We start from the raw sequence: 13,257 nt of genomic DNA on the forward strand, positions 1-13,257 counted from the left end.
TTTGAGACAGGGTCTCGCTCTGTTGCCTAGGCCTGGAGTGCAGTGGCGCGATCACAGCTCACTGCAGTCTCAAACTCCTACGCTCAAGCAATCATCCTGCCTCAGCCTCCTGAGTAGCTTACACTACAGGCATGCCTCACCATGCCTGGCTGCTTTTTGTAGAGATGGAGTCTCAATATGTTGCCCAGGATAGTTTCAAACTCCTGGCCTCAAGTGATTCTCCTGCCTTGGCCTATGAGCCCCATGCCCGCCATAATTATGCCTTTTTCCAAATTGTTACTTCTTTGTGCCTTTATTGTATCCAGTAAATACTTCTGACACAGCACTAGTATCACTTGATTGTACTTACTTTTTTACATAGTTGTGGTTTTGCCAGGTAGACTAAAAACCCTTCCAGAAGTTTATTTTCTATGATACCTAACACATTGTGGGTGTTTAATAAATATTTATTGACTAGATGAATGTATACTTAGGTATCTCTTTGTTTTTCAGATTTAGCATGTAGACTGCTGGGGCAATCAATGGATGAAAGTGGATTACCACAGCTGACCAGTTATGATTGTGAAGTTAATGCTCCTATACAAGGCAGCAGAAACCTACTGCAGGGTGAAGAATTACTCAGAGCTTTGGATCAAGTTAACTGAGCTTTTTCATAATTTCATTCCTTTTTTTGGACACTGGTGGCTCATTACCTAAAGCAGTCTATTTATATTTTCTACATCTAATTTTAGAAGCCTGGCTACAATACTGCACAAACTTGGTTAGTTCAATTTTGATTCCCTTTCTACTTAATTTACATTAATGCTCTTTTTTAGTATGTTCTTTAATGCTGGATCACAGACAGCTCATTTTCTCAGTTTTTTGGTATTTAAACCATTGCATTGCAGTAGCATCATTTTTAAAAATGCACCTTTTTATTTATTTATTTTTGGCTAGGGAGTTTATCCCTTTTTCGAATTATTTTTAATAAGATGCCAATATAATTTTTGTAAGAAGGCAGTAACCTTTCATCATGATCATAGGCAGTGAAAAAATTTTTACATCTTTTTTTTCACATTTTACATAAACAATAATGCTTTGCCAGCAGTAAGTGGTAGCCACAATTGCACAATATATTTTCTTAAAAAATACCAGCAGTTACTCATGGAATATATTCTGTGTTTATAAAACTAGTTTTTAAGAAGAAATTTTTTTGGGCCTATGAAATTGTTAAACCTGGAACATGACATTGTTAATCATGTAATAATGATTCTTAAATGCTGTATGGTTTATTATTTAAATGGGTAAAGCCATTTACATGATATAGAAAGATATGCATATATCTAGAAGGTATATGGCATTTATTTGGGTAAAATTCTCAATTCAGAGAAATCATCTGATGTTTCTATAGTCACTTTGCCAGCTCAAAAGAAAATACCCTATGTAGTTGTGGAAGTTTATGCTAATATTGTGTAACTGATATTAAACCTAAATGTTCTGCCTACCCTGTTGGTATAAAGATATTTTGAGCAGACTGTAAACAAGAAAAAAAATCATGCATTCTTAGCAAAATTGCCTAGTATGTTAATTTGCTCAAAATACAATGTTTGATTTTATGCACTTTGTCGCTATTAACATCCTTCTTTTTTCATGTAGATTTCAATAATTGAGTAATTTTAGAAGCATTATTTTAGGAATATATAGTTGTCACCGTAAATATCTTGTTTTTTCTATGTGCATTGTACAAATTTTTCATTCCTTTTGCTCTTTGTGGTTGGATCTAACACTAACTGTATTGTTTTGTTACATCAAATAAACATCTTCTGTGGACCAGGCCCCTTTGATCAGCTTTCATGTTCCAGTATTAAGAATATTTGCTTCAAGACCTCCAACTCATAAAATTGTTTACCAACAATTTAAGTACTTTATGAAAATTACATGGTACTGGTTATTTCTACATTTATCTTATTGCTATCACCTTAATGTATGTTGAGTCCCAAACTGTCATGTTAAATAATAACAACCATAATATCCCATTGTAAAGAGTATGTTGTTAGAAAAGAAACATCATTTTTAAATTTCTGAGTCTATTAAAATGTTAAAACACAAAATGTTAGTATTTTTAGTATGTGAATGGGATGAGCGAAGTCTCAACATTATAGTCACATAATGTTACAAAGGCTAGAGTTTCTCTGAAGATTTCTAATCTATTCCCATTAACAGATGAATAAATTTAGACCTCAAATGAAGAAAAATTTGCCCAAGCTTTAAAAGTAATAGATGGCAGACCAAAAATGTAAGCTTAAGTTTCCTAACTCAAAAGTCAAACTTGGAACAAGTTTGGTTTGTTCTTGTTTTAATGATACTGCATTTAAAAACAAAGTATCTTTATTCTTTTTCTCCTGTATTTTTCTTTTATGAAATAGATGTATTTCTTTTACACTCATAATCTCATTTAAAAAATCAGACAGTATAGAAAGATATTTTTGAAAACTGAAAAATCACTATGAATCCGTGCACCTACAGGTACAGAAAATTATTTTTATGAACAAATTGCGTAGGAAGTGCCAAAGCCTTAGGTCTTGTACCCTGAGGTATATATACTGAACAAAAGGAACTGAGCAGCAGATCTCTTAGGTGGCTGTTTTTATCTTAAAATGGAAGACAGTGATTAAAATTAAAATTACATGAAAATTTTGGAACAAAAGTTCACAATACTTGGGGGGGACAGGTACACTTAACCACAAATACAGTGACCCAAAGTGCTTCAACATTTAGTTACAGATAGTATTATACTAGAAGTGGTATTTTAGAATAAAGTAGTTGCTTAATATTCACAGGTCACAAAACAAAAAATTATGCTTATATAGCTAATAGCTTCAGTTGGAAACTATTTGTAAATAAGCAAATTATGTAATGACCGAGAGTTCAGAAAAATGACTTGTGAAAGCACTGATTGCGAAGGGAAAGCCGCCATTAAAGGACAGTACAGCTGGAAGGAAGCAAGTACTAACCTACTGCTCAGTCACTCAGGAAACAAGCTACTTGGAATGCTTTAAGCTATGGAATAGTAAAAGTAGCCCTTCCCAATTTTATGCACCATCACAAATTTCTTCATAATGGTTTGTCCAAGGTTTATAACCCAACCCTAGCAACTATACTTCTATAATAGTTCTCTCCGTAATATTCCTCCCCCCTCCTTATGTTATGAAATAGCTGTATTTTTTTTATACTCCTAACCCAGGAAATGGGAATGTATGTTCTGAGTAGAAAAGAGATGTAGCTGTTACAGGAGAAAGTAAACAAAGCCATTTCAATTTGTTTAATGCAGTATCATTAAAAACCAAATTTGTTCAGTTTGACTTTAGAATCAGGAGACTTAGCTTACATTTTTGGCCTGCCATCTATTACTTTTAGAGCTTGGGTGAATTATTCTTCATTTGGGTTCTAAATGCTATATGTAGTTCATTCATAGCAGTACCACATAGTGAGGAGTATATCTATACAGTATATAGCCTTGGAGAAGTGCTCTAAGTTTCAGAGCATTTGAGGTGGCCGTTAGTGACTCCAAAGCCCATGGTGCTAACCACCCTGCAATGCTAGCCAATCCAGTGGAACATAACCTTTTCTCCATTGTTAACTGAGGGTTCCATGTCAGTTCAAAGTAATGAGATCACATAACACATTGAGGGAATGTCCTAAGAGGAGTGGCAAGGCATAAACAAATAATGAATAAAAGTGTCCTCAGCGCTATTTAATGGGTTCTGAATTTGAACTAGAGATTGAGATCTCTAGTTACGGAGACATTAACTCACATTAATGAGGTAGTGAATGGGAAAGCACAAACTATAAAAGACTGTATCAATGTATGGTATGGTTTTCCCAGAGCTGTTTTGACTTAATGGCATTACAGATATTAAGTTTTTATAACCTCACGATTACCATTCCAAATCTTGATTTCCTTCTAGAAACCTCTACACAGAAAAGATGAACTTAAAAATACTCGCTTTGTGGAAACTTAATCTAAAAGCTCAAAATTTTCAAATAGCAATACCTAAAACAAGTTGCAGAGTAAAGAATCCTTTTTTCAACATTAAGATTTGGTTAAACCTTTGCAAACGTGTTGCTAGCTGGAACCAACAAAAAATGTAAAACCTTTTTTTTTTAAGCCTTCTTTGCTCGTATTTCGTTCCTTTAAATAGAGGTGAGCCTGCCGTCTCATATCATTTTACAGAGAATTAGTGAAATCTGTGAAATTCGATACAAAATAGTCTCCCTGTAGGATAAAAGTTACACTTTACCATAAACCTTCCTATGAACGCCTTCTGGAGCTTTGATGCGTTCACGCCTTACATAGGGTTGGACATAATTTTTATTCTTACCTGTAATGGATAGTTTTTCCAAGACGCTGCCCAGACACCCGATCTCCGTGTACTATTGAATTTTCTGTATTCCCTTGTCTTGGCTCCATTCTGGGACGGAGAGGAAAGACAGGTGCCTGAGAACAGCAGCGGTCAGAGCCCCGCGGGGAAAATACCAAGCATGCAGAAGTGACCTGGCACCCCTTACGTTCCTGGGGTAGCTGGCGCTACATGATGAGGATGCGAAACCCAAGCCAACCCGAGAAACTTCTCGAGCCCCGCCCGGCGCACGGCAGGCCACGCCCCGGTACGTGCTGGGGCGCAGCACCGCAGCCACTGCCCCGGGCTCTCGGGCCGCCGGGATCCCGCCGCACGAAGTGGCTGCGTGTGTGCAGTGGGGTGGCTGCTGTCAGCTCCGCGTACGTGTGCGAGCGCATGCGGGAGGCACTGGCCTTTCCGGGCCTGCGAACGGGCGGGGCCCGGCGCGAGGTGTCAACCCTGGGCTTTGTCTTCTGGGGCTTTGTCTTCTGGGACTTGTCAAAGTGGGAAGCATAGTGCTTCCCAGACTGTTTTTTAGATGGGCGTGGGCGAATGGGACTCGGTATGTTGCTGTAGAGCTGTCTCCTTTGCGGTGTGAAGCTTTTTCTTTGTAGAATAGGAAAATTTGAATTCTAACAGATTGGACCGTCGTTAGCTATATAATACTTTTTTTTTAAAATTAGACATCTACTAATCTAACAAAAAATACAGGACTTCTATGTCTATTTAAACATATTCCTCTTAAGGCGCTCAAAGACTTAGCTTATTTTAAATAAAGCACTTTGAGATATGCCTAGTTAAGGATCTCGAAACTTAAGCTACCCCATGTGATGCTGTTTTTATTTGGGGGGGTTTGTTGGGAGGTGTTGGCCTTTTTACTTTTTTCATTATATTGTTTGCCAACTATTGAGGATCCTTTGGGAGAAGATAATCTTGTTGGACAGAAGGGAGGTGAGTGTTGGAATACGGAAAATGCTTGGAGCCTTAATCTCTGTAATAATTGGTATGTTAAGATTGCATAATGTAAAGTACAAAGCCAGGTATTGTTTAGAATAAATAACTTCCCCTCTGCATATCCACAGCTCACTGCATTTTACATTTTATTTTAATTTGTTTCCTTCAGGAAAATTCATTGTGGTTTCTTCAAATAGAATTTTATAGAAAGCAAAGGTACACTTTTACAAAGCAGTTGAGGTGTTTTAGATACTTTTTACTAGTAAAAACTGATCTGCAGCCTCAGTCATCATACGTGTGTGTGTTTGTGTTTAATTAGGGAGGTGCCCTTTAATGAGAGTGCCATAATTCTTTTGCTCTTACGGATGCATAATCATTATAGATGGACGATTCTCCATAGAGGAGAGCAGGCTGGTGAGGCTGTAATATTAATCGCAGAGGATATACCTTTTACAAAGTTGAGAAATGCCGTGTATAGCCAGATAAGTAGACTAGGATTCTGTGAAGCCAAATCTAATTTTAAAGATCTTTGAAATATTAACATTAACAAACTATTTTATGTAGAGATCCTTTCTAAATATGACTGGATAATATTATTTGCTCTTTGAAATGGATTTTTAAAAATGGTTCTACATACAAAATCTTTCATAAGGGTACAGAACAGTCTGGAAGGAGTCATTATAAACTGCTGCCTGACTCCCTAATCTGCTGGTAGAATATTAGAGCAAAAACCTAAAGAAAATGAGCTACAAATACAGAAAATTAGAAAGGAGCCGGTACAGTCTGGGAGGTACTTTGCTTCAGCCTTTGCCTCTTATAGTTTTTCCAACTGCAAATATTTGTCACTCCTGTGAACTTCCTTATCACTTCCTCTTTATCGAGAAAACCTCTTTCTCTTTTTTTAAACCTTATAATGTTTGCGTGCCTTAATCACTCATACTAAACTCTTAATTTCTTCAGAGCATGGTTCCCATCTGACTCATCTTTGATCAGTCCTAAAACCTTCCACTCTGCATGCGCAAAGACAACTCACACATGATCCAAGATGGGAGAGGATTTCAGGTGTGACAGAGACCAGAGAAGAATTATGATCAGAGGAACCGAATGGAGAACAGAACCATTTTCTAGCTCTTCCAGGGAGATTCTTTCAATCAATGAATAGTGTTGAGTAAGTACAAGATATTATTCTAAGACCTCTAGGTAATATAAATATTCTAGTATATTATGCCTGCTATCAAGAGAGCAGTTAATTCCCATTCCGTGAGGTACTCACAAATTAAACTGTAGTTGTGCAAATACAGTTGAAGTCTAAATAGAATTTTTATTGGCCCTTTGAGATGTTTTAAGCCACCATTACTTTTCCTTTTCAGGTTTGTCTCCAACTTGATAATCTGTCCCCAGCCCAGGGCACCCCAAATTTGGCATGTCAAAAAATAACTCCTCATTTGTCCTCCAAATGGCTTCTCCTCTTGCATTTCCTGCTCAATGCATGGCACCATTCAGTCTGAAACCAGAACCCTAGAGGTCACTTGTCACTACTCTCTTATCTGCCACATATAGTCTGACACAGACCTTTGCTTTCCTCCAATTATAATTATGGAAACTTGAACATGTACAAAAGTAAAGAGACCATAATGATGCCAAAGTGTCTTTGCAGTTTGTGTTCTCTGAGAGGTAGAGTCTAAGATGGAGATTTATTGAGGAGAGCTTTTCAACACGTGGAAGAGAAAAAGCAGTAGGCAGAGGGAGAAACAGCAGAGGTGCAGCCCCAACAAAGGCCTTCAGCAGCCACATGGGGAGCTCTGGAACTGCATAGCCCTTGAGACTTGTCGCAAGTTACAGGGAGTGTAGAGGCCTTTATGCCCTTACACTGATCAGTATCTTGATGTGGGCTGCCCCCGGGAGACATGACCTTTAGTAAGTCAGGTTTCTTCACCTGAGACAATCCCCAAAAAGGTGTAACAGCTGAAGACCATCTTCTCCTGCACTTACAGCAGCCAGGAGAATGAGTGCTTCATCTGTGTCACCCACAGTGCAAACTTTAACAAGGATCAACTCATGGATGATCTTTTTTTCAGCTGTACCTCTAATACATGCACAAACAGAAGCATACCCATCTTTTGGTTTTTGGGTTGTCTGTGGGGTTTTTGAGATAGAGTCTCGCTCTGTCACCCACGCTACAGTGCTGTGATGTGATCTTGGCTCACTGAAGCCTCTGTCTCCTGGGTTCAAGCAATTCTCCTGCTTCAGTCTCCTGATGAGGGACTATTTTAACTTCTCTTCCCGGGTCCAGAAGGGGCGTGGTTTCAAAGGCAAGAACTTCTCAGCACAATACCTCCATCCACCTCCCCATCTGGGAGCATAGAGTTCTTTGTCTAACTTTCCAGCACATGGGAAGTGTAGACACCCCAGATGAGCTTCCTTCGTTTAAAAAGCTCACCAAAAGCCTTGAAATGAGGGACTCTGTTGCAAGCCAGGCAGCAAATCCAGCATCAGAGTCAAAGATGAATCACTCCAGAGGAAGTTTGGAAAAGCTCCTCTCACTGGATGAAAATTTGAATGGGGCAAGAGTAACTCCGAGGTTAAATTCCCCCTACTCCCTTACCTATACGGATTTCCTTCTCTGGGATCCCCTCCCACGGCAGCGTGGGAGCCCTCTGTCTCTCTCTTTTTAGCTGTGTGGACTCCATTTCTGGATCCCCTCTCACGACCATATGGGAGCTCTTTCTCTCTCTCTCTCTCTCTCCCCCCCCTCCCTATTTCTCTTTCTCTCTCTCTGCCTAATAAATCACTTTTCTGCAAAGCTCTTTGGGTCTGATATTTACTTGAACAATATCACCACGCTGCCAGGGTCCTTCTCCCCATTCTTGGGTGAGTGAGGCCCAAGGACCTGGGAAAACCCACCCGATCAGGGAACACTGAGCGTCGTTGGGACAACCCCGCAGCCCCGCTCCTGTTACCCAGTTACACTGAGTAGCCATGCACCACCACGTCTGGCTAATTTTTGTATTTTTAGTAGAGATGGGGTTTCACTATGTTGGCCAGGCTGGCCTCAAACTCATGGCCTCTGGTGATCTGCCTGCTTTGGCCTCCCAAAGTGCTGGAGGTGGGACAGAGTGAGACACCTCCAGCACTTTGGGAGGCCACACTGGGATTACAGGCGTTAGCCACTGTGCCCGGCCATTAGTTAAAATAATTTTAAATTCATTTTTTTCTGTTAACAGAAGTAATCATACTCCCTGGAAAATATTATAAAGATACAGGAATGAATTATGTAAGAAGTGAAGTTCTCTGGCACTCCACCTCCAAGGACAACTATTGTTTTACATTCATTGTACTGTTCCCATTGAGAACATTTTAAATATAGAAATAACATAAGCATAGTTTTGCTTTAGAAAAATTAGATTGGCAACAGTGTATTATGGCAGGGATGGGGGACTTATGAGGGGAAATGGAGGTAAAACCCTGTCTCTACAAAAAAATACAAAAATTAGCCAGGCGTGGTGCATTCCTGTAGTCTCAGCTACTCAGGAGGCTGAGGCACAAGAAGCACTTGAACCCAGGAGGTGGAGGTTGCCAAGATCATGCCACTGCACTCCAGCCTTGGCCACAGAGTAATACCTTGTCTCAAAAAAAAAAAAAAATTTAGTAGCTATTGATTGTCTTCAGATTAAAGTTCAAATGCTTATATATTTGGCATTATGACCAAAACTGTAAGGAGTTGAGATTTATAAATACAAATATTTATGTCATATGATTTATATTTATAAAATATAAATAATTTATATATAAATGTTATATATATGATATATTCTCTGGTGTTTCAGTGCTGGTGACAGAAACACCAGAGAACAGGTCATTTATTACTCACACAGCATATTAACGCCAGAACCTCACTTCTTAATTCCTCATGGGCTATACAACAAGGACCATATATTCGCCTGTATGTACAAGTAGAGTTTGCACTACAGGAGAGGAACCGCCAAATTATGAGAGTTGGAGCTTATATCTAGCAGCTGAGATATCTGCCCATCCTCTTCTATAGAACATTGCTATGGGATATGATCACATTTTCTCTGGAAAGAGAGAGAAAGGGCAGGTCTTTAACTTTCCTTTACCACCTTGGAATGTAAATAAATGGCTCCAAGTGAGAGAAGTCTCTAAATCTCTTCAGAATTTTCTGTCTTTAAGATTAATATCTAGTTATCCTTTACTCAGACTGTTCAGGAGCACTGAGAAATCCAGGGAGAAAAATCTTCCAACTCAAGGCATTCCAGGCCTTGGGATCTCCTGCCTATTTTTCCAAATTCTACCAACTTCTTTCTCTTCATCCTGGGTCCCAGTGATGTAATCTTCTAGCATGCCTTCTAACATCTTTGTGCCCTTGTACTTGCTCTTTCTCTGTGTCTGCAACACCCTTCTTATCTCATCTTCATCTCCTTAATTTCCCACATTTTTCACAACTCATTTCTACTTTAGAAAGCCTGTCCTCAGCCGGGTGATGTGGCTCACGCCTGTAATCCCAGCACTTTAGGAGGCTGAGGCGGGTGGATCACGAGGTCAAGAGATCGAGACCATCTGGTCAACATGGTGAAACCCCGTCTCTACTAAAAATACAAAACATTAGCTGGGCATGGTGGCACACGCCTGTAATCCCAGCTACTCAGGAGGCTGAGGCAGGAGAATTGCTTGAACCCAGGAGGCAGAGGTTTCAGTGAGCCGAGATTGCGCCATTGCACTCCAACCTGGGCAACGAGCGAAACTCTGTCTCAAAAAAAAAAAAGAAAGCCTGTCCTCTCAGGGACTGGATTAGGAGATTCTCCTCAGTGTTCCCATTTTATATGGTGTTTAACTCTTTAATAGTATTAATCACATTAAAATTGTACTTATGTACTTGAAGTGAATTGTTCTGTACTAAATGATGAGCAACGTGAAGATAGGCCTTTAAATGCATACCTAGCAGAATGGCAGCATAAAAACTCCGTGGCCTCCATATGAAACAACTATAACTGGTGAAGCACTTTAAAAACAACCATTTCAGGTTTCCTGAAACTGCCCAAAAGTTATACAGCAAATGAAGAAATGTTTATTCAAGAAAATCTACTACATCTTGGTAAGGACAACCGTAGTCTGTCAGCGGTAGTGACATGTCAGAGCCATGACTTGCTGCTTCTACCATCCTGCCCACCTTGAGGAAAGTTCCACTCAGGTGGGTGTGGCCAAGAAGATGGGGCTCCTTCTTCCCCCAGATCCCAGTAGAGGACTAGGAGCGTTTTGGTCACAACCATTTAACCAGTCTTTAAGAAACTGCAAACTTTCCCTCATCGTCCTGTCTTCTTCTGAGCCCTTCAAACTCCTCCAGCCTCTGCCCATTACTCAGTTCTATGAAAGGAAAACAAAGCTCGGAACCACAAAATCCCTAAACAAGGGAAAAGTCAAGCTGGGAACAATGTCTTATTTAGGAATAAAACAGGAAGTTTTATTCCTAAATATTCCTAAATAAGATAGCTACAGAGATAAAAAGCTTTTATTCCTAAGTAAGATAGCTACAAAGATAAAAAGCTACATATCTCCCTCACCACTTGCCTACAAGTAAATTCTTTGTGGACAAAGGACAGACAGAACTCAGTCATCCCTCTGAGGCTCACCTGGGACAAATGCATATCTAATTGCTTCCTCTGCCTTGTTTATGTAAAATGCAGATTGACTAAGCCAGACTAAATTATGTATCCAGTGGATGGATGATCAAGGACTTAAAAAAATGCAATCTTTTGTCTCTTATCTACTTCCGACCTGGAAGCCCAGCTCTTTCAAACCATCCTGCCTAATTGGACCAAACCAATGTACATCTTACACATATTGATTAATATCTCATGTCTCCCTAAAAATGTACAAAAGCAAGCTGTACCCCGACCACCTCAAGCACATGTCTTCAGGACCTCCTGAGGTTGTGTCACAGGTGCATCCTTAACCTTGGCAAAATGAACTTTCTAAATTGATTGAGATTTGTTCTAGATACGTTTTGGCTTCCAAAAGCCACTTCCACATCTTTATAGCAATGCCTGAAGCCTGGTACCAATTTTCTGTCTTAGTCCGCTTGTGTGTTGCTATAAAGAAGTACCTGAGGCTCGGCAATGTATAAAGAAAAGAGGTTTAATTGGCTCATGGTTCTGTAGCCTGTATGGGAAGCATGGCGTCAGCGTCTGCTTGGCTTCTGATGAGGCCTCAGGAGCTACTAATTATGGCGGAAAGTCAAGGGGGAGCCAGCACATCTCATGGCAAGAGAGGGAGCAAGAGAGAGAAAGACAAGGTCCCAGACTCTTTTAAACAACCAGATCTTGTGTGAACTAACTGAATGACAACTCACTGCCAAGGGGATGATGCTAAGCCATTTATGAGGGATCCACCCCCATGATCCAATCACCTCCCACCAGGCCCTACCTCCAACACTGGGAATCACATTTTATCATGAGATTTGGAGGGAACAAACATCCAAACCATACCATGTATCTCCCTGGAGGGACAAGCTGCCAGCATTTCTATCTGCTGTCATGTTCGATTGTAAAGGCTAAATTGCAGATGAATGTGGCCTGGAGAATGGAAAGCCTGCGGATTCCTTTTCTCCTTTCAGATAGCATGTACAGGGCAGTGGCTGTATCCCAGGTGCAGCAGACTGAGAGTACTGGAATCCCAGTTGCCCTTATCGAAGCTCATACATAGGGTGCGAGTTCCATGCTGGGACAGGCAAGCTGAGAATAATGAATGGAAACTACTTCTCCCTCGCAAAGTCTTGTTCATAAAGCAGAAGGTGAGAGAAGGTGAGAAGTTCTCTGAGATGAGGTGACTGTTCCTATCCCCAGCTCTGGCTGGAGCAGTGGCTCAGAGGTTTTGCTCAGGGGGGAGAAACATCCATAAGAAAAGAAATTTCTGAAACTCTTACCAGAGGAAATTACTTTATTTGGATAAACCTAAATGTGCTCTTGAAAACATGGATATTTTGGTTGTAAGCAATTTAGAGGAGGCTGGTACCTGCCTAAAGCAACAAGCTAAACTGCAGACCACTTGTTTACCAGAGAAAGCTAGGGAAGAGATGGCTAAGAAGAGCCTTCCTGGGATCAGAGCAAACCTCGAGATTGAACTCAAGAACTACCTCTGCAAAGGAGCCTACATGAAATTGGATTAGACAATGGAGTAATTTATTCCCCCAGGGCATTGACAAAAACAATAGAGCAATCAGCTAGCAAATTAGTAGAGTCCAACAGCTGGGTGGATACTAAAAGGTAGACAGCTTAACAGACAGATGGGGAAAGACAGAGAATACTGGTAAAGCCACTATCATCCCAGTGTTACCATTGTAAGAAGGTCAAGCTGCAGTGTTTGAGGAGCAGTATCAGAACCTTCACATTGAACTGGGGAAATGGAGTTCACTAAAATAGTCCAGTCAAGTCAGTAAACAAATAAGTAAACAGAATCAATAAGGTAAAGGAGAACTGGAAGCAATCAGTATCCAGAATTATACAATAAATTGTCTAAAGTATCAAATCTTTAACAAAAAAAAAAGATGCATGAGATATGAAAAGAAACAGGAAAATTTGATCCATACAAAGGAAAAAAGGATGCAAGAGAAATTACATAACAGCCAGGTGTGGTGGCTCACGCCTGTAATCCCAGCATTTTGGGAGGCTGAGGCTGGTGGATCATGAGGTCAAGAGATCGAGACCATCCTGGTCAACATGGTGAAACCCTGTCTCTACTAAAAATACAAAAATTAGCTGGGCATGGTGGCACACACCTGTAGTCCTAGCTACCTGGGAGGCTGCGGCAGGAGAATCGCTTGAACCCAGGAGGCGGAGGTTGCGGTGAGCCGAGATCGCGCCACTGCACTCCAGCCTGGGTAACAAGAGCAAAACTCCGTCTCAAAAAA

General features: G+C 40.3%; 1 protein-coding gene across 5 annotated transcripts in view; it reads left to right on the forward strand.

Annotated features, from left to right (window-relative positions):
- The window catches only part of HIF1A (hypoxia inducible factor 1 subunit alpha), a 55,931-nt gene extending 54,117 nt beyond the window's left edge, over positions 1-1,814 (forward strand). For 3 of the 5 annotated variants that reach the window (XM_017533944.2, XM_017533942.1, XM_017533947.2), the window contains exon 15: positions 493-1,814. In XM_017533944.2, the coding sequence (XP_017389433.1) occupies positions 493-644 (152 nt within the window). In that variant the 3' untranslated portion in view covers positions 645-1,814. The remainder of the gene's footprint in view (positions 1-492) is intronic. The other 2 variants (XM_017533946.2, XM_017533945.2) reach the window with 2 other exon arrangements.
- Positions 1,815-13,257: the final 11,443 nt, after the last annotated feature.

The sequence above is a fragment of the Cebus imitator genome, unplaced genomic scaffold (genome assembly GCF_001604975.1).
Source record: "Cebus imitator isolate Cc_AM_T3 unplaced genomic scaffold, Cebus_imitator-1.0 Scaffold83, whole genome shotgun sequence".
NCBI classification, from domain to species: domain Eukaryota; kingdom Metazoa; phylum Chordata; class Mammalia; order Primates; family Cebidae; genus Cebus; species Cebus imitator.